The following is a 22,084-nucleotide window of genomic DNA, read 5'->3' on the forward strand; positions in this document are numbered from 1 at the left end:
CACGCTGAGCGTAGAGTTCAACATGGGTTCAGTCTCATGACCCCAAGATCATGACCTGAGCCGAAACCAAGAGTTGGGCGCTTAACTGCCTGTGCCACCCAGACACCCCTCATCACTGTCTTTTTTTAGTGAGCTTTTAGAGCTGTTTACGTATTCTAGATTCAAATCTTTCCTCTGATACGTGATTTACTTTTTTTTTTTTTAACAGCTTTGACTTTGTCTTTTTGTTTTTTTAATGGTGTCTTTTAAAGAACAAGTTTTTAATTTTGACAAAACCTAATTTATCAACTCTTTTTTTGGATCTTGTTGGTGTCATTCCTAAGAAATCTTTGCCTAACCCAAGGGCCCAAAGATTGTTTCTAGTAATATTTGAAATGGTGAACACCATACAGGTGTTCATTTGGCTGGAGGTTAATATGGCTACCCTGGCTGTTTGATGGTTACTGTTTGCATGGTATATCATTTTCACCTCTCCTACTCTCAATCTTTGTGACTTTGAATGTAAAATCTGTCTCTTGTAGACTGTGTATTATAATATCTTATTGTTATATCCACCCTTATAATTCTGCCTTCTGATAGCATGGTCATTTCATGTTTTTAAATTTTTTTTTAATTAATTAATTTATTTTCAGAAAAACAGTATTCATTATTTTTTCACCACACCCAGTGCTCCATGCAATCCATGCCCTCTATAGTACCCACCACCTGGTACCCCAACCTCCCACCCCCACCGCCACTTCAAACCCCTCAGATTGTTTTTCAGAGTCCATAGTCTCTCATGATTCACCTCCCCTTCCAATTTACCTCAGCTCCCTTCTTCTAACACCCCTTGTCCTCCATGATATTTGTTATGCTCCACAAATAAGTGAAACCATATGATAATTGGCTCTCTCTGCTTGACTTATTTCACTCAGCATTATTTCTTCCAGTCCCGTCCATGTTGCTACAAAATTTTATTTATTTATTTGACAGACAGAGATCACAAGTAGGCAGAGAGGCAGGCAGAGAGGCAGGCAGAGAGAGAGAGAGGAGGAAGCAGGCTCCCCATGAGCAGAGAGCCCGATGCAGGGCTCGATCCCAGGACCCTGAGATCATGACCTAAGCTGAAGGCAGAGGCTTTTTAACCCAGGCCACCCACCACCCAGGTGCCCCATTTTTTAACATTTTTATTGAGACATAAATCCCATATGATAAAGATTACCCATTTATACTGTACAATTTGGTGTTTTTTAGCATATTTAGAGAGTTGTGCAACCATGACTAATCTAATTTTAGAACATTTTCTTGACCTGCCTATGCCTCCAGGCTAGCATGTGTCAGTAGTCATTCCCTCCACAGAACCCTACTCTCTGCCCTAGGCAATCATTAACTTACTTTTTATCTCCTTAGATTTGCTTATTATGGACATTTTACACAAATGAAATAAAATGTGGGGTTTTTTTTGGTTTGTTTGTTTGTTTTGGTGATTGGCTTTTTTCATTTAGTATAATGTTTCCAAGCTTCATTCATGCTGTAGCACAAACCAGTACTGATTTTTTTTTTAAATTAAAGAATAGTATTTTATTGTGTGGAAATACCACATTCATCCATTTATCAGCAAATGGAATTTAGGTTGTTTCCAACATTCTGGCTGTTATGAATAATGCTGCTCTGAATGTTTGTGTCTAGATTTATATGGATATGTTTTCATTTTTCTTGGGTATGTACCTTTTGAGGAACTCCCAGACTGTTTTCCATGGCAGCGCATTTAGTAGCATATGGAGATTCCAATTTCTCCACATCTTCATCAAACCTTACTATCTTTTTTACTGAAGTCATCCTAGGTGGTCTGAAGTGATATCTCATTGTGGTTTTGATTTGCATTTCCTTAATGACTCAAGATGTGGAGGCTCTTTTCACAAACACATATTTAATACTATTAAAATGGTCTTATTTACATCTTTCATTTTATTACTTCTTTTCCACATATAATGTGTTTTTTGTTCCTCTGTTCCTCCTTTACTGCCTTCTTTTGTGTTAAACATATTTTTAGTGTATGATTTTGATTCCTCTCTTTTTAATTTATTTTTTTGTGTTATTCTTAAGGCTGTTGTCCTAGGGATTAGAATATACATCTTTGACTTATCACAATATTCATGTTAATAATGACTTAATTCTAGCAAAATATGGCAACTTTGTTTCTAATAGTTTCATTTTCTCCCCTTTCTTTTTGCTACAGCTATATACATCTTTATAGTTAATAAATTGAAAATACAGTGTTAGAGTCAGTGTTTACATAAACATTGTTTTTAAAATTAAAAAATATTTTACCCACGCACCCATTTCTTCTTGTGAAACTGACTTACTCTATTGTTTTATCTCCTTTTAGTCTGAAGGAATTCCTTTGGTACTTCTTATAGGATAGGTCTATTGGCAAGAAATTCTATTGGCTTTTTTTTTTTTAATCTGAGAATGCTTTTATTTCATCTTCATTTTTGAAGCACAAGTACTTTAAATTATTCTAAATTATTCACTTTTAATATATTATTGCCTTGTCTTCTGGCCTTCATTCTCTCTGGAAAAATAGCATTTAATTCTACTGTAGTAACAAACTGTTTCTCTCTTGCTGCTCTTGAGGTTTTCTTTTTGTCTTAGAGCAGTTTGATTATAAAGTATCTACTGTGCTTATCTTTGTGTTGATGCTAATTGGGGTTTCATTAGTTTTCTAAATTTACTTTCTGACCCTTTCCGTTTCTCATCTTTGTCTGAACTCCCATTACACATAAGCTTGACATTTTATCACAGGTCTCTAAGACTTTATTTCTGGTCAAACTATCCTCTCCAGTCTTTGGAATGGATAATTTCTATTATTCTACCTTCAAGTTCCCAGATTCTTCTGCCATCTCAAATCTTGCTGGTAAGACCATCTAATAGATTTTTCGTTTCAGTCACTGGCTTTTCAACTCTAGAATTTGCATTTTTTTCATAGTTCCATTTCTCTAATTAGACTGTTTTTGGTCATTGCCATCATATTTTCCTTTAATTCTTTGATAATATTTATAGTAGCTCCTCTAAAGCCTGGCTCTCAACTCTAACACTGGGGCTCATTCAAAGTCACTTTCTATTTTTTGCCTCCCCTCCCAATAGGTATCATTCTTTCTTGTCTCTTCTTTCCCTTCCCTTCCCTTCCCTTCCCTTTTCCTTCCATCCTTCCTTCCTCTCTCTCTCTCTCCCTCCCTTCTTTCCTTTTTGCCTTTCTTCCTTCCATTTCCATTTCCCTCCTTCCCTTCCTTCCTCTCCTTTCCCCTTTCCTTTCCTTCCCCTTCCCTTTCCTTTTTCTTTGCTGAAAAGTCAACATTTTATATTTTATATAACATATTGTGGCAATACTGAATTCTGATTAATTTTTGAGTTGTTGTTGTTTTTCCTAAATAAGGGTTTGGATTTATACTGTGAAATCTGTCTCTTCCCATGTGTGAGGAGCCAGTGTGTCTGGATCAGTTTCTTTGTTTTTAGGTCTTAGATTTACTATTTAACAATCCTTCCCATGTCTGTATAGGTTAGGGGTCAGCTGATGATTTGGGCAGAAACTGTGCTCAGACAACTTGAGCCTTTAAGGCTTCCATCCTCCTCAACCAATCCACATGTGTCGGTTGGGGAAAATATTCTAAGTTTAGCCAGGTCTTGTTTTTTACTTTCTGATGGGATTTGTATGGTCTATACTGCATATGCATATGTTTCATTCAGCCAGAGATGCGTGAGGAATTGATCTAGTCTTTCTGTAAGTCCCTGGTTTCCAGGGACTCATGTTACATTTCTTAATTGATCACTGCTCACTGTAACCTTAGGCTAGCAAAATTGCAGTTTCCCCTGTTCACCACCACCACCACCACTCCTCCTCCTCCTCCTCCTCCTTCTTCTTTTTAAAGATTTTATTTATTTATTTGAGAGAGTAAGGGAGAGAGAGAGAGCTAGCACAAGCAGGGGGAGTGGCAGAAAGAGAAGGAGAAGCAGGTTCCCTGCTGAGAGAGCCTGTTTCGGGGCTGGATCCCAGGACCCTGGGATCATGACCTGAGCCAAAGGCTTGACTGACTGAGCCACCCACACATCCCTCTAAGTCTTCTTTAAACTAAATCTGTCCCTTATAGTGGAAAAGCTGCTGATTTTCTAAGTTAGCTTCACACTAGTCCAACTACTATACTAGCCAATAGCTTGGGAGTAAGGGTGATGGGGACAGTGTTTGGCAAGAGGTCACGAACTTCCATTGTTCTTAAGCAAAGTTCTGGCAAGTTCTAAATCTTTCCTTTCTTTATCTTTTTTTTTTTTAAGATTTTATTTATTTATTTGAAAGGGAGAGAGAGAAAGTATAAGAGAGAGAGCATGAGAGGAGAGAGGTCAACGGGAGAAGCAGACCCCCTGTTGAGCAGGGAGCCTGATATGGGACTCGATCCTGGGACTCCAGGATCACAACCTGAGCCGAAGGCAGTTGCTTAACCGACTGAGCCACCCAGGTGCCCCCAGTTCTAAATCTTTCTGAACACATTGAAGCATAGTTATTTTAAAGTCTGTCTCTGATGACTCTGGATCCCTGGCTAAGCATGTGATTATATGTGTGTGTGTGTGTCTATTTTTATTGTTTTTCTTTTTGTTGTCAGTGACATGTTATTTCCTAATGAGCCTGATTATTTTTGACTGAATGTAGACACCACATATGCAAATCAAGAAATAATTTGACTCCTTGGGATGATGTCATCTTCTGTCAGAGAGTTGTTTTATGCTAGGGCAGAGGCCCCAGAACTTGCAAATCATCTAATCTCATGTTAGGGATTGGGATTATTTAAAGTTGGGGATTATTTCCTGGTATGATTAGTCTATTTAAGTTTCACTCTTCCTCCTAATATGTCCCTTTCTCTTCATGGTTCTGTCCCAGGATGTCCATAAGTTACCAGAGTTGGTGGGCCCCAGATTCCAGTTTTTATTATTTTCTCAATCTTGCAACCTCCTAATAATAACCTCCTGATTATTTTTGCAATCTTGCAAAATCCTAGTGGATTCCCTTTTCAGGAAATGTCACCTCCAACACTAGGCACAGACTCTGGGTATTCTTCTTCTTCTAGACATTGGCCTCAGTTATTCACTGCCTTATGTTCCAATATCTAACAATGATTAAAAAAAATTTTTTTAATCTAACTTTTCCTGGTTGTTCCCTGTGGAAAGTTGATCTGACCTACTTAATTCACTATGATGGAAATCTTCCAACTTAGTCTTTAGGCATTAACTCACTTTTCATTTTATTTTCTTTTGTTTCATTAAAATTACTTTACATTCCTATTTAATATTTTGCAGGAAGGATACCAACATTTCAATTCATTTCAGTCCTGACTGTACCATCTGTTATTCCAGCAGCTTGCTCTGAGTATTGCCTTGTTTCCCTGTGTGTTTTGTAATATTTTGGAAATACTGTGAACTCACATATTTGGGAACTTTATTTGTGGGATTCATTTATGGCCTAAGTTGAAATGAGTTCCTCTGGGGGAATTTCTGTTGCTTTTGTGTCATGCCTGTATAAAGTTTTTCAGACTATAAAGGTGGTGTAATTTCATACACTGGCCTGCTAGAAGGGATAGCTTGTAAATTTAAATCCTATAGAGTTTTTTTTTTTTCCTTGTTTGTTTGTGTTTTAGTCTTTATGAAGAGCCAAAGTTAGAGAAAGGCTGCTACTATCCACAGGGGGTGGTTTTGGGTTCATTTTGAACTCAGCTTTGCCCTGAATGAACACCAGTCTTACACAGTTTGCCCTGAGACTGATCTATTCCTGTGATCTCAAGGATGTGCTAAGCAGACTTCTGCTTAACCCAATGGCAAATTCCCTCATGGCAAAACCAGGCTTAGGACTCTACTTAGTGCTTTGGCTTCCCATCGTTACTTAGTTTTGGACACATTAGTATTCTTGCCTTTCTTGCCAGAAAGGGTCAGTGCATTTACAAGGAATTTTTAAACCTTTATTCAACCTTTTTGGTAGGTTTCAGAGGCAGAGGATCTGTCTGTGTTCCTAGCCTACCATTATGATATGAAATAAACAGTTTCCTTACTGTCTGTCTCTTGGCAGAGGGTATTGTAGTGATGAAGAGTATAGGTTAGGTATATTGAAGTATGCACTGGTACAGCTAGATTGCCTAGGTTCAAACCCCAGTTCCACTAATCATGAACCATGTATCATCAGCTAAATTGCTTAGCCCCCCTGTCACGGATTCCACAAAGGATTACTGGAAAGATGAAACATGCAAAGACCATAGAGGAGGGCTGGCCAGGGCACTCAGGAGGGGCCGGCTCTGATGCTGGTGATGCTGACTTCCACACGCCACTGACCTGGTCTTGGACATCCTCATCACACAACTCCAGCTGCATGATACGCTCAAAAGGTCGGAAAAGTGCTTCATTAAAGTGAAAATGAGGTGGCTCATTCCAATCAGTGAGAACCTCCGTCAGTATATCATGGATGAAGGAAACAGCCTTCTGAGACACATGCCTTTCCTTATGGCAGGCGGCCTGCAAAATCCAAGGGAGAGTAGAACACCATCAGGACTTCACGGAAGTAAGAAATTGGTCTCTTAAACTCCTAACCCACTTCGTTGTGGGGAGGTAGAAGCAGCAATTCTGTTGACGTAAAAATAAATAAATAAATGAAAATAAAAATAACTCCAAGGACCAAGTATAGATGAACAGCACAATAAAGTTAAATTTTTAATAAATTAACTAAAGATCACACGCAACTCTAGTTTCACCTTAATATTTTTGGAAAAATGAGACTTTTTAGTAATTTCCTTTTCATTTTTCTTCTTGTAACATGACAGTTTTCTTGGGTGGTAAAGAACACATGGACTATAAATACACTGGAACCTAGTCTGGGAACTGCCTATGGTCTCATTCTAGCCATGTTCTGAATAGGATCAGAGATGTCACCTGTCCCTCAAGGAAGTGGGCCAGGTGCCCCCAGAATGGTCTAACTTGCTCACATCTTTGTATGCATGCCCTTGTGGAGCCCTCTCTGTCACTGACCTTGGGCTTGGATCTGTGATCTGCTTTGCACAAAGGAAAAATACCAAACATTGTATCAGTAGAGAACTGGAAAGTAGCTCTGATTTGGGGTTTGCCCTCTCACTTTTCTTGGGAATCCTAAGAATACCACGTGAATGAGCCAGGGCTAGTCTGCTGAAGGGAGAGACATCATGAGGAGAGGCCCCCATGTCCAGCCCTCCTAGTCAAGGCTGTCATGAACGAGCTGACGACAGGTGCACAGGTGAGGCAAGAAGAGCTCAGCCAAGCCTAGCTCAAGCCAGTTCAGATACCTGACCCACAGTATCGGGAGCTAAATAAATGGTTGTTGTTTTATGTGGCCAGATTTTGCAGACGGTTGGTTGTAGTTTAACAGATAAATCATAAACCCTGTTTTTCCATGACTAAGTTACAATTTTCTACCCATTTTCTTTACTAGAATGTTCTCAGTTTAGTGAATTAAGTTCCACAAAACACTTTATTTGATGATGTAACTCTGCCAGATTAACACTGAAGAACTAATAAGAATTGTTATTACTGAAAAAGGAGGCAATAATTTTCCCACCAATTGAGAAGGAGCCAGTCGTTATGTACTGAAATGCTTAGTTCATAGGATATAATTTAATGCATGCACTACTTTGTATGAGAGTAAAAGGGGTCCTAACATTAATTTTCTTGGGAAAACTAGGGCATATGGTTCACCTACTTACAGGGTACTTCCCAGAGTACATTTAGCTCTCAGAAAAGAGAGACCGGCAGAACAAGAGACATTGTTATAATCATGTATAAAAGTGAAACTCCTGGGGTGCCAAGCCTCTGCCTTGGGCTCAGATCATGATCTCAGGATCCTGGGATCAGGTCCCGCATCAGGCTCCCTGCTCGGCAGGGAGCCTGCTTCCTCTTCTCTCTCTGCCTGTCTCTCTGCCTACTTGTGATCTGTCTGTCAAATAAATAAATAAAATCTTAAAAAAGAAAAGAAATTAAAAGATAAAAGTGAAACTCCAGCCTCAGGCTGAAAGTAAGGCATAAAGATCGGAAAGCCAGCTGTGGGAGGTACTTCCCCAAGTCATGTGACTATAAAGAAAGATAGGGGCAAAACCAGGATGGGACTGCCCTTTGGGGTGATTCTCTAGATGCCCAGATGTCCTATAGAGAACTCTGACGTTTTTGCCGGGTTGGGGGAGGGGTGGGTTGGGAACCTTAGCCTTGCTCCGAGGCCACGATGCTCTTCAGCCCGCCCCGCATGGAAAGCCCTGTGCGGGCTCGGCTGCAGGGGCTCACCTCCACCAGGTGTGGGGCCACGAGGCTCCAACAGCGCATCACATGGAGCAGCGGCCGCGACTTGCTCCGCACAATCCTCAGCATGGCGTCTCCGAGCCGGAAGAGGTGGAGGGCGCTCTTCCGGTCTTGGGTGGATTTAACTTCTCCTAGAAGGTGGCAAGACCATAAAAGCCATAAAGCCCAAACAAAGGGGTAGTTCGGTCTGTTCTCAAGCACAGAGAGGATGAAAATCAAAGGGGATGAAAAATACTCAGGGTGGTAGTGTTAGGGTCCGTGATCAAAGGAACGAGACTGATACAAAGCGAAAGTCAAGCAAAACTTTATTTCGCGCCAAGCATCAGGAATCAAACTACCGGTCAGAGCTACCTCTTACGAAAAGGCGGTGACGATGAACCCAACAAGGTCACTTCCAAGAAGGCCACTCTGGACGAGGCTGCTCTAGATGACGTTGCTGCTCCACAGATGAGGCCGCTCCATGATTGGAGCCGTTCCCAAGAAGAGGCCACTCCCAAGACAAGGCCACTGCTCAATGAAGTTTCTCCCCGGACAAGGCCGCTCCCAAGAAGAGGCTGTTCTGGACAAGACCATTTCCTGGATGAGGCCACTCCCAATGACGAAGAAGCAACAATGACAAGGAGGACAACCCAGATGACACAGACTCTGCTCCCCACGATGCTACTCTGACCAGGCTTCCACCCGGAGGAAGCCACCACTGCGGACAAGGCCACTTGTGGTTCGGGGTGGCGAGGCATTTTGCAGGGAGGCTGCTGGTGTCTAGGGGCCGTTGGCATCTCAGGGCTGCTTATGCCTCCAGACTGCTGGCATCTAGGGGCTGCAGGTGTCAGGACCGACTGCTGGCCTCTAGGGTCTGTAGGCATCAGGACCGCAGGCGTCGAGGGACCGCTGGCAACTGGACCGCAGATGTCTCAGGACCGCAGGCGTCGAGGGACCGCTGACAACTGGACCGCAGACGACTGGACTGCTGGGCCACCGGAGGCTGGAGGCTGCAGGCGGCGGCGCTCGGGGCCGGAGGCTGGAAGCTACAGGCTACGGTGCTCGGGGCCGCCGCCGGAGGCTGGAAGCTGCAGGTGGCGGCGCTCGAGGCCGGAGGCTGGAAGCTGCAGGCGACGGTGCTCGGGGCCGCCGCCGGAGGCTGGAAGCTGCAGGTGGCGGCGCTCGAGGCCGGAGGCTGGAAGCTGCAGGCGACGGTGCTCGGGGCCGCCGCCGGAGGCTGGAAGCTGCAGGTGGCGGCGCTCGAGGCCGGAGGCTGGAAGCTGCAGGCGGCGGCGCTCGGGGCCGCCGCCGGAGGCTGCAGGCGGCGGCGCTCGGGGCCGCCGCCGGAGGGCGCAGGCGGCGGCGCTCGGGGCCGCCGCCGGAGGGCGCAGGCGGCGGCGCTCGGGGCCGCCGCCGGAGGGCGCAGGCGGCGGCGCTCGGGGCCGCCGCCGGAGGCTGCAGGCGGCGGCGCTCGGGGCCGCCGCCGGAGGGCGCAGGCGGCGGCGCTCGGGGCCGCCGCCGGAGGCTGCAGGCGATGGCTCGGGGCTGGAGGCTGGAAGCTGCAGGCGGCGGTGCTCGCCGCCGGAGGCTGGAAGCTGCAGGCGACGGTGCTCGGGGCCGCCGCCGGAGACTGGAAGCTGCAGGTGGCGGTGCTCGGGGCCGGAGGCTGGAAGCTGCAGGCGGCGGTGCTCGCCGCCGGGGGCTGGAGGCTGCAGGCGGCGGCGCTCGGGGCCGCCGCCAGAGGCTGCAGGCGGCGGCGCTCGGGGCCGCCGCCGGAGGGTGCAGGCGGCGGCGCTCGGGGCCGCCGCCGGAGGGTGCAGGCGGCGGCGCTCGGGGCCGCCGCCGGAGGGTGCAGGCGGCGGCGCTCGGGGCCGCCGCCGGAGGGTGCAGGCGGCGGCGCTCGGGGCCGCCGCCGGAGGCTGCAGGCGGCGGCGCTCGGGGCCGCCGCCGGAGGGTGCAGGCGGCGGCGCTCGGGGCCGCCGCCGGAGGCTGCAGGCGGCGGCGCTCGGGGCCGCCGCCGGAGGCTGCAGGCGGCGGCGCTCGGGGCCGCCGCCGGAGGCTGCAGGCGGCGGCGCTCGGGGCCGCCGCCGGAGGCTGCAGGCGGCGGCGCTCGGGGCCGCCGCCGGAGGGTGCAGGCGGCGGCGCTCGGGGCCGCCGCCGGAGGCTGCAGGCGGCGGCGCTCGGGGCCGCCGCCGGAGGCTGCAGGCGGCGGCGCTCGGGGCCGCCGCCGGAGGCTGCAGGCGGCGGCGCTCGGGGCCGCCGCCGGAGGCTGCAGGCGGCGGCGCTCGGGGCCGCCGCCGGAGGCTGCAGGCGGCGGCGCTCGGGGCCGCCGCCGGAGGCTGCAGGCGGCGGCGCTCGGGGCCGCCGCCGGAGGGTGCAGGCGGCGGCGCTCGGGGCCGCCGCCGGAGGCTGCAGGCGGCGGCGCTCGGGGCCGCCGCCGGAGGCTGCAGGCGGCGGCGCTCGGGGCCGCCGCCGGAGGCTGCAGGCGGCGGCGCTCGGGGCCGCCGCCGGAGGGTGCAGGCGGCGGCGCTCGGGGCCGCCGCCGGAGGCTGCAGGCGGGGGCGCTCGGGGCCGCCGCCGGAGGGTGGACCGCCAAACGCGGTTATAGCTCTTACAAGAGCTGTTACAGCTCTACTATACACCGTTGACTCCCCTGCTCTTCTGCGACTTCCACCGCTCTCCGCTCCACTTCACCGCTCTCCGCCGACTTCACCGCTCTCCGCCGACTTCACCGCTCTCCGCCGACTTCACCGCTCTCCGCCGACTTCACCGCTCTCCTGTAGCAGCCGCTGCTCTCCTGCAGCAGCCCCCCAGCCCTCCTGCAGGAGCCCCGGCTCTCCTGCAGGAGCCCCCCGGCTCTCCTGCAGGAGCCCGCGGCTCTCCTGCAGGAGCCCCCCTTGGCAGCCTGGCAGAGCAACCTTTATGGGGGTGGTTGAGCCCCGCCCCTACACAGGTGGCCAATTGAATTTCAACCTTCCCAGTGGATATACATACGGCTTACTGATTGGATGTCTCCACGCAGTCTGCCCCACCCTTACATTCAGGGTCTACAAGCAAGTTCCTCTGGGAGGGGCAGACCCTTACATTCCCCCCTTTTCTTTGGAGATTAGTCAAATCCTTGACTTTTCAGATGGTTCTACCTTATATTGAACATATAAGACTAACATTTTATCGCCCCAATTTTCTTTAGTATAGCAACAATACACTCACAGTTTCTTTAGTCTTAGTCTATGGTCAGCAGGGTCTTTTGGCTGCATTTCCCATTTCTGGAGGGCATCCTTACTCTCAGCTCGTTTGACATGACCCGCATGAACCCAGGCCCTGATGCCTTCCACTTTTACTGCTGTGGGGGTGGTTAGGATAACAGTAAATGGTCCCTTCCAACGAGGCTCCAAATTCCCCACTTGATAGCGACGTATCCAAACCAAGTCCCCGGGTTGGTAAGGATGTGGTTCCACCGTCTCTGTTCCAGTATAGGCAGTTTGGATCCCTTCTTTTTAAGACAGACTGTAATGCCTGCAGTGTAGCAAAGGCATACCTGCTGTCCGTATAGATGTTGGTGGTTTTTCCTTTGGCCATCTGCAGTGCCTTCGTGAGTGCAATTAGTTCTGCTCTCTGTGCCGAAGTTCCATGTGGCAGGGCTGCTGTCCAGAGTCTCTGCTCAGGAGAAACCACCGCGGCCCCTGCATACCTCTTTCCATTGACTATGTAGCTGCTCCCATCTGTGAACAGAGTCATCTCGGCATCTGGGAGGGGAATGTCTCTGAGATCCGGCCTTATTCCTGTGACTTGGGTTAAGACCTCCCCACAATCATGTGGATGGTCAGCTAGCTCTTCTGGCAGCAGTGTGGCTGGATTTAGCACTGCTGGGGGTCGGAAGGCCACTTTTGGTCCATTGAGGAGAAGGGCCTGCTACCCCGTTACTTGGGCGTTCGTCATCCATCGGTCTGGTGGAGTCCGGAGAAGGCCCTTGATAACGTGGGTGGTGGTCAATATGAGATTTTGACCCAGAGTCAATTTGCATGCATCCTTGACTAGGAGGGCCATGGCAGCAATTATGCAGAAGCAAAGGGGGAACCCAGCTGCTACTGGATCTAGTTTCTTGCTAAGATAGACCACTGGCCTTCACCATACCCTAGAGTCTGAGTCAAAACTTCTTTAGTCAGCCCTGCCTTCACATACAAGTGGAAGGGCTTGGTAACATCTGGGATGACCAATGCTGGGGCACACAGTAAGGCTCTTTGTAATTCCCGAAATGCTCCTTCTGCCTCAGCTGTCCACTCAATCCTAGTGAGCCCTCCTTTTGTCAGTTCATAGAGCGGTCGGGCAATCTCTGCAAACCGTGGTATCCATAGCCTACAGTAGCCCACTGTTCCAAGAAACTCCCTTACTTGTCGGGACGTGGTGGGACGGGGGTATCGGGTAATCACCTGTTTCCTGGATTCAGACAGTGAACGTACTCCCTCATGGAGGTCAAAGCCTAGATAAGTGGCATAGCTCTGACAGAGCTGTGCTTTCTTTGCTGACACCCGATACCCTTTTGTCTGCAGAGCCTGTAAGAGAGCTCTCGTCCCCCACAAACACGACTCATAGTCCTCGGCGGCTACTAGCAAGTCATCAACGTATTGTAACAGAGTGACTCCTGGATTAGAAATTCTGTACTCACGCAAATCCTCATGCAGGGCCTCATCAAAAATGGTGGGCGAATTCTTGAATCCTTGGGGAAGTCTTGTCCAGGTGAGCTGGCCTTGAAACCCCTCCTGTGGGTCAGACCACTCAAAAGCAAAAAGGGGCTGAGATTCCCTTGCTATAGGTATACAGAAAAATGCATCCTTTAAATCTAAGACAGTATATACAGTTCTTTTGGGGCCCAGGAGGGAGAGTAGGGTATAGGGGTTAGGCACTGTTGGGTGTATATCTTCAACCCGTTTGTTAACTTCCCGCAAGTCCTGAACTGGTCGGTATTCCCCAGTCTCGGCCTTTTTAACGGGGAGCAAAGGAGTGTTCCATGAAGATTTACAAGGAACTAAAATCCCGTCTCCCCGGAGGCGGTTAATGTGTTTCCTGATCCCTTCCTTTGCTTCCTGGGAAAGAGGATATTGCCGGACGCGTATAGCCGTAGCTGTCGCCTTTAATTGTACCACCACTGGAGGTTGTTCTTTAGCCAAGCCAGGGGGCTTCCCTTCTGCCCAGACCTCAGGAAACTCGTTCTGTAGGATTTGGAGGAGGCTTTCCCCCTTTGTCTCCTTTGGTTTTGAGACTGGTTCGTAAAGGCGGTATTCATCCACTGCTGCCATAAGCACCTGTACAGTGGGTTGTCTCAATGTTACAGTCATATCTCCTTCTGAAAACTGAATGCCAGCTCTTAACTTGTGGAGGAGATCTCTTCCCATCAAATTATATGGGGCATTAGGGAGGACCAAAAATCGATGTTTAACTAATCCCGAGGCTAAATTTAAAGTCCTTTCTGTTGTCCATTTATGTCTCTCTGTGCCATTTGCTCCTTGTACCCAAACTTCCTCTCCAGATAGTTTTCCCATAGGTTTAAGTAACGATGAAAATTGGGCCCCTGTGTCTACCAAAAAATCAACTGATTTCCCCTCCACTTCAATTTTTACCCGAGGTTCGGGGAGGGGTTCCGAACCATGGCCCCTTCAATCTCTGGTGGCAAGCATTGCCGTCTTCCTTTTAGGGCACTCCCTGGCCCAATGTCCTTTTTCTTTACAGTAAGCACACTGATTGGAATCTAAGTCTTCCCGCCTGCCTTCTCTCTGCTTAGGTTTTTCCTTCCATTTACTATCCCCTAGCCGTCTCCTCCCTGCCTCATGTAATGTCAAAACCTTAACCAATTTTTTTGTCTCTTTTTCATCCTCTTGTGCATCCCTGTTGTTAAATACCTTTTCTGCTATTCCCACTAACTCAGTCAGATTTTTTCCTTCAAATCCTTCGATTTTCTGAAGTTTTCTCCTTATATCTGGGGCTGACTGACTTGCAAAAGCAAGATTCATTGCCCTCTGATTTTCAGGTGCCTCAGGATTGATCGGGCTATACATTTTATAGGCTTCAATTAGCCTTTCTAGGAAGGCTCCTGGAGACTCATTCTTACCTTGAGTCACTGTACTAATTTTGGATAAATTTATGGGTCTCCTTGCTGCTGCACGGAGGCCTCCCAATAGAGCCTGGCGGTAGAAACGTAAGCTCTCCTTACCTTCATCAGAGTTTGGATCCCAGTCGGGAGATTCCCTCGGGCAGTAGTCCTCCATCCGGCGGGGATCGAGGTCCCTGCCAAGTCTCTCGCTTATCACCTTATGGGTTTCTCGCATGATGCGATCCCGTTCCTCCCCATTAAAGAGAGCCATAAGGAGCTGTTGAACATCTACCCAGGTGGGTTGGTGAGTAAGAAAAACAGTTTCCAAGAGGCTAATTAAATCCTGAGGGTGATCAGAAAAGGATTTGTGTTGGGTTTTCCAGTTATAGATGTCAGAAGAGGAGAAAGGGATATAGCTTAAGTAAGGCCGCCCTCTCCCCTCTGGTAGAGCAACCTCACGAAGGGGCAGCATCGGCGCAGACCGTACCAGTGAGGTAGAGGAAGGCTGAGGAGGATAGGGGAAAGGGGAAGGATCAGGGCAGTCTCGCCGCATGGTGATCCCATAGGTGGATCCCGACCGTGTATGAGGTGGACTTGTAAAGACATTTTGGGACCGAGAGTCAGATTTAGAAGACAAATAAAGGGGGGCGAATTCCGCATCCTCCATATCTGATGGAGGTAGAACGGTCTTCTTCCCTGAATCCCCCTTATCTGCTTGTTCTGGTTTTGGTGCTCCAACCTGCCTTAGAGGGAGAGAAATAATTTCATTAGCAGGTGGAAGATGGGACTTGAGCCATGACGGTGGCTCTTCTATCAGGTATCGCCAGGCCACAATATATGGTACTTGGTCTCGATGTAGATCCAAGACCTCACTCAGGGTAGAATATATCTGAGCCAAGGCAAACGTTCCTTCCGGTGGCCACCCTGTGGAGAAATTGGGCCATTCTAATTGACAGAGTGTTTTTGTTTTTGTATAGCTCAATGGATTTCCTAATCGGATTTTTCTCTTTGTCCTCCTGACCAAATTTATGGAGTGCATTGATTTCTATGCACTTTTAATTTACCCAGAGCTTGCCACTGGTGGGGGCTATCTTTATCCCCAACCGTCTAAGGGGACTTGAACCCCTCAACTGTCAAAGGGAAGGCAGGGGACTCGAACCCCCGACCGCCCAGGGGGACTTGAACCCCCACGACGGCGCAGGGGGACTCGAACCCCCCGACCGCCCAGGGGGACTCGAACCCCCGACCACGCAGGGGGACTCGAACCCCCCCGACCGCCCAGGGGGACTAGAACCCCCTGTCGATCTATCAGCAGAGGGATGGGGCGTCCCCGCATCCACTCCAGCCCTGGGGAGCATGGCTGCGTCCAGCTTCTCCCCGGTGGGCTATACCCTGGAGCTCCAACCAGACAGACGGAAAGGATCCCAATACCTCGGAACCCAATACTTCGAAACCCAATGCCTCGAAACCCAATACCTCGAAACCCAATACCTCGAAACCCAATACCTCGAAACCCAATACCTCGAAACCCAATACTTCGAAACCCAATACTTCGAAACCCAATACCTCCAGAGGCTTTCCCTAAAAATTCTGATGCTGGCTCAGTTCTCGTCGTTTGATCCCGGACGAGCCCCCAAATGTTAGGGTCCGTGATCAAAGGAACGAGACTGATACAAAGCGAAAGTCAAGCAAAACTTTATTTCGCGCCAAGCATCAGGAATCAAACTACCGGTCAGAGCTACCTCTTACGAAAAGGCGGTGACGATGAACCCAACAAGGTCACTTCCAAGAAGGCCACTCTGGACGAGGCTGCTCTAGATGACGTTGCTGCTCCACAGATGAGGCCGCTCCATGATTGGAGCCGTTCCCAAGAAGAGGCCACTCCCAAGACAAGGCCACTGCTCAATGAAGTTTCTCCCCGGACAAGGCCGCTCCCAAGAAGAGGCTGTTCTGGACAAGACCATTTCCTGGATGAGGCCACTCCCAATGACGAAGAAGCAACAATGACAAGGAGGACAACCCAGATGACACAGACTCTGCTCCCCACGATGCTACTCTGACCAGGCTTCCACCCGGAGGAAGCCACCACTGCGGACAAGGCCACTTGTGGTTCGGGGTGGCGAGGCATTTTGCAGGGAGGCTGCTGGTGTCTAGGGGCCGTTGGCATCTCAGGGCTGCTTATGCCTCCAGACTGCTGGCATCTAGGGGCTGCAGGTGTCAGGACCGACTGCTGGCCTCTAGGGTCTGTAGGCATCAGGACCGCAGGCGTCGAGGGACCGCTGGCAACTGGACCGCAGATGTCTCAGGACCGCAGGCGTCGAGGGACCGCTGACAACTGGACCGCAGACGACTGGACTGCTGGGCCACCGGAGGCTGGAGGCTGCAGGCGGCGGCGCTCGGGGCCGGAGGCTGGAAGCTACAGGCTACGGTGCTCGGGGCCGCCGCCGGAGGCTGGAAGCTGCAGGTGGCGGCGCTCGAGGCCGGAGGCTGGAAGCTGCAGGCGACGGTGCTCGGGGCCGCCGCCGGAGGCTGGAAGCTGCAGGTGGCGGCGCTCGAGGCCGGAGGCTGGAAGCTGCAGGCGACGGTGCTCGGGGCCGCCGCCGGAGGCTGGAAGCTGCAGGTGGCGGCGCTCGAGGCCGGAGGCTGGAAGCTGCAGGCGGCGGCGCTCGGGGCCGCCGCCGGAGGCTGCAGGCGGCGGCGCTCGGGGCCGCCGCCGGAGGGCGCAGGCGGCGGCGCTCGGGGCCGCCGCCGGAGGGCGCAGGCGGCGGCGCTCGGGGCCGCCGCCGGAGGGCGCAGGCGGCGGCGCTCGGGGCCGCCGCCGGAGGCTGCAGGCGGCGGCGCTCGGGGCCGCCGCCGGAGGGCGCAGGCGGCGGCGCTCGGGGCCGCCGCCGGAGGCTGCAGGCGATGGCTCGGGGCTGGAGGCTGGAAGCTGCAGGCGGCGGTGCTCGCCGCCGGAGGCTGGAAGCTGCAGGCGACGGTGCTCGGGGCCGCCGCCGGAGACTGGAAGCTGCAGGTGGCGGTGCTCGGGGCCGGAGGCTGGAAGCTGCAGGCGGCGGTGCTCGCCGCCGGAGGCTGGAGGCTGCAGGCGGCGGCGCTCGGGGCCGCCGCCAGAGGCTGCAGGCGGCGGCGCTCGGGGCCGCCGCCGGAGGGTGCAGGCGGCGGCGCTCGGGGCCGCCGCCGGAGGGTGCAGGCGGCGGCGCTCGGGGCCGCCGCCGGAGGGTGCAGGCGGCGGCGCTCGGGGCCGCCGCCGGAGGGTGCAGGCGGCGGCGCTCGGGGCCGCCGCCGGAGGCTGCAGGCGGCGGCGCTCGGGGCCGCCGCCGGAGGGTGCAGGCGGCGGCGCTCGGGGCCGCCGCCGGAGGCTGCAGGCGGCGGCGCTCGGGGCCGCCGCCGGAGGCTGCAGGCGGCGGCGCTCGGGGCCGCCGCCGGAGGCTGCAGGCGGCGGCGCTCGGGGCCGCCGCCGGAGGCTGCAGGCGGCGGCGCTCGGGGCCGCCGCCGGAGGGTGCAGGCGGCGGCGCTCGGGGCCGCCGCCGGAGGCTGCAGGCGGCGGCGCTCGGGGCCGCCGCCGGAGGCTGCAGGCGGCGGCGCTCGGGGCCGCCGCCGGAGGCTGCAGGCGGCGGCGCTCGGGGCCGCCGCCGGAGGCTGCAGGCGGCGGCGCTCGGGGCCGCCGCCGGAGGCTGCAGGCGGCGGCGCTCGGGGCCGCCGCCGGAGGCTGCAGGCGGCGGCGCTCGGGGCCGCCGCCGGAGGGTGCAGGCGGCGGCGCTCGGGGCCGCCGCCGGAGGCTGCAGGCGGCGGCGCTCGGGGCCGCCGCCGGAGGCTGCAGGCGGCGGCGCTCGGGGCCGCCGCCGGAGGCTGCAGGCGGCGGCGCTCGGGGCCGCCGCCGGAGGGTGCAGGCGGCGGCGCTCGGGGCCGCCGCCGGAGGCTGCAGGCGGCGGCGCTCGGGGCCGCCGCCGGAGGGTGGACCGCCAAACGCGGTTATAGCTCTTACAAGAGCTGTTACAGCTCTACTATACACCGTTGACTCCCCTGCTCTTCTGCGACTTCCACCGCTCTCCGCTCCACTTCACCGCTCTCCGCCGACTTCACCGCTCTCCGCCGACTTCACCGCTCTCCGCCGACTTCACCGCTCTCCGCCGACTTCACCGCTCTCCTGTAGCAGCCGCTGCTCTCCTGCAGCAGCCCCCCAGCCCTCCTGCAGGAGCCCCGGCTCTCCTGCAGGAGCCCCCCGGCTCTCCTGCAGGAGCCCGCGGCTCTCCTGCAGGAGCCCCCCTTGGCAGCCTGGCAGAGCAACCTTTATGGGGGTGGTTGAGCCCCGCCCCTACACAGGTGGCCAATTGAATTTCAACCTTCCCAGTGGATATACATACGGCTTACTGATTGGATGTCTCCACGCAGTCTGCCCCACCCTTACATTCAGGGTCTACAAGCAAGTTCCTCTGGGAGGGGCAGACCCTTACAGTAGGATTAGTCAATGCGGGCCAACTGAGGGAGGAGAAGACCCAGGGTTCAAGAGGGACGAGGGGGTTCACTCAGCACCTCTCCTATGGGCCGCCATATTCCCAGGGCCTGCCGGGACAAGGGTGAGCACTGTTTGTGGAGAAGGGGGAATGGCCTGGTGGTTAAGTAGGATGGGTGGGGACTCAGACTGCCTGGGCTCAACTCCTGGCTACACCATTTAGTAGCTAGGCTGTGTTGGACCAGGACTTTCTCTCTCTAAACTACATTTCGTGTAGAAGTGGGGCTAACAGCACTTACCTCTTCAAGTTACTTGAAGGATTAAATATGGAGATCCTCACAAAGTGCCTATCACAGGGCTGGGCACATACTAAACACCCCCTGCTGTTAGCCATTAGCATTGCTGTTAGCCATTAGCATTACTGTCCTCACTGTGTCATCCACTTTGCCAACCCTTTATGGCACCTCTGAAGTGCTTACCAAGCTTTCTACTCAAGGACATGCTTATTGAACCTGCTCTGTCTTGCTTCAGTGTAATCCTTACCTCCTCTGATCTTTTGCTACTGCTCTGCCCTGTCACCTTGGTCTTCTCCCTTTTCATCATTTTCTTCTTCCTCATGTCCTATTGCTTCTCCTATATTGCCTACAAAATGCTGATCATTATCTTGCTCTTGCAACCAGATTGCTTCTTTCTAATTAATCTTGCCATAGCAGATAAACTTCAAAATGACAGTAATATTATTACCAACTCACCTAAGAGAGTGTAGCTGGTAAAAGATGGACGCAGCATTTTAACTCCTATCTGATTCATCCCAAAGCAAATGCCCCCTCCTGCCAGCTGCCTCTTCCTAACCCTGCTCCTTGCTTTTTGGTAAGCTGAGAGCTTGCTGATTTTTCAACCCCAAGCACTTTGAAGGTGGCCCCCAAGTCCAGGGCTGTTCTGGAAGTTCGAGGAGTCTGGGAAGTTGGCGTTACAGAGCTAAGGTTTTAAAGTCTATTAAAAACTAGCAAGGGAACGACTGTGCTTCTCAAATCAGAATCTGCAGTAAGGGTCAAAAGGTCAAATGCATGCACTTAGAACTTCAGATCCCTAAAGATGGGACCTCAAGAGGTTGTATGATCCAACTTGCCGGTACAGTGTGTCCCCAGCATGTAGTTCTGGGCAGGGGCAGACCTATCAGGACAGAGGCTCATTGTTTTGGCACGACAACCTTGGCTACTGATGGACCATTGCATCTGTGAGCAGCCTACCACCCGTTTGGAACCCTTGGGCAGCTCATTACAACTGTGCTCCCTTTGAGGTCATCATCAGTGAAGACAGTGACATTGACCTATCGTTAGGGATGTGCCTCGACACAGAGTAGCAGGCAGCTTCTCCCCCTCTTCCACTCTTCTCTCCCACCAGCCTCTTGTGGAATCAGGAGCTGCTTCTGCAAGCAGCTGAACTGAATGAAACAAGAGACATGACTTGTGATACGGGGAAGGGGGTTCCACCCTCATGGGAACTACCTGCACCCTGAGTAGCCACATAATTTTCTCTATGTCAAGCACAATACTTTGCAGAACCACCTGGCACAGCTCCAGTGGGAAGAGGGGCAGCACTGGCCGCAGCAGCATTTCCCCCAGCATGCCTGAAAACTGATGACAAATCTGCCCGAGACCTTAGCCAGGGTGACCATGTGTGATGAGAATGGGGATTTAAGTCTTTAGGTGGGCCGCTGCTTTCAGAGATCCAGGCTGCTTCCTGCTGATCTCATGGTATGGTTCTTCTGGGAAGGAATTACCTGGCATGGCTAGAGAGTAATCCACCGTATCTGTAACAGAATGGAAGAGCTGGGACTGGGATGCTTTCTTCAGCTGGTAGAGGAACCCCCCCAAAGCCATCAGGTTCAATTTGTCCGTAGCATCTTCGAAGAGCCTGGAGGAAAAAAACTGATTTTTTACTTGGGAACAATTCCACCAAGTCTTTGCGGTAGAATGATGATGGTAATTTTGTTAACTGTGAGTAATGAAAATGTGTAAAACTGTAAAGAAATGTGCGTTATGCTTCTCTACCTATTATTACTGTGTATAAGTCTGCTCGAACTAGGAGACTTTCATATAAAGGGCACAGACCATTAAAAAAAAAATCTTTGTTTCCGCATGGCGTAGCTCAGTCGTGCTGGGCACTCATGAAACATTTGGCAAGAAGCTGAAACTTGGCAAAAGCATCACCCCCTGAAACTGAGTAATTGGGAATGGAATCCTTAGAATTAGCTTTAGCTTCATAAACTATGGGATAGAAAAACCCATTAAGTCAATCAAGTCTTTTGCTGGGCTACGACTGATGAGTCTAATGCTGGGTTTGGTCTTCAGAAGGATACAAAGCCAAAGTACACCCAAACCTGTAAGCCCCCTGGGGGTGGGCCTAGTTTAATTATTGCCTCTGACTCATACACCCAGCGCCCTCCACGCAGTGGGAGCCCAAGTAGCTACTAAAAGAACAAATATTCCCTAACATAATGAACCTTGCAGGTTCCTTCTGTTTTCTACTCTGCTGGGCGCAAACATTTCTAGCGGAAGGAGGAGGGGAACACAGGTAGCAGGGCTTGGAGAAGGAGCTGAGGCTTGCTGGAATTCAGAAGGCTGGCATCCGATGTGGGTTTCTATGGCCGGCCTCCCACTGCTCTTCAGTCATCTGCTGCTTGCCCACCAAATCTGTGCTTACATCAGAAGGGCAAACAGCCCCGTGGGCTGTCACATGCTGAGCAAGGGAGAGGGTCTGCAACAGGAATTGAATACAGAGTCCCGTTTGAAGAGGTTATATGAGATGTACAGGTTTTAAGATGGGAATTAGTAGGTTAAGCATTCACAAATGATGGAAACAAAGACCTTTTCCTTGCTATTTTTGTAAATCCAATTTTAATGTCATTTAGTGTCTGCGTCCTATTAACCATTTCTTCTCTCTCGTTGCTAGTAAAAGAACAGCAATGAATATTATGCCCCGCTGGATGCTTGCATACTACTTTCCAGATACCAGCACCCTTTCCCAGCCACCTTGTTGGATAAGCCGGGAAAAGAGAACACTGCACGGAGTCTCAGCATAACTCTTTATGCAGACATGACCTTGTAGTTGATTAGTGTCAAAGCGAGGAAAGAACTCAGGTGTTCTGAGCCCCTGTGAGTGCTGTTTTGCTTTCCCACTCCCCAGCCTCGGGCTCCCTGTATAAATTTCACTGCCCTGGGGCTGGGGGC

The 22,084-nt window shown here is 51.7% G+C and overlaps 1 protein-coding gene across 1 annotated transcript in view; it reads right to left on the bottom strand.

Annotated features, from left to right (window-relative positions):
• The window catches only part of ARFGEF3 (ARFGEF family member 3), a 186,001-nt gene that overhangs the window by 30,737 nt on the left and 133,180 nt on the right, over positions 1–22,084 (bottom strand). Inside the window, exons 20-22 of the mRNA XM_044247931.1 lie at positions 20,635–20,768; positions 8,317–8,462; positions 6,349–6,528 (exon numbers count right to left, since the gene is read on the bottom strand). Of these exons, the coding sequence (XP_044103866.1) occupies positions 6,349–6,528; positions 8,317–8,462; positions 20,635–20,768 (460 nt within the window). The remainder of the gene's footprint in view (positions 1–6,348; positions 6,529–8,316; positions 8,463–20,634; positions 20,769–22,084) is intronic.

Source organism: Neovison vison, chromosome 1 (assembly GCF_020171115.1).
Source record: "Neovison vison isolate M4711 chromosome 1, ASM_NN_V1, whole genome shotgun sequence".
NCBI lineage: Eukaryota > Metazoa > Chordata > Mammalia > Carnivora > Mustelidae > Neogale > Neogale vison.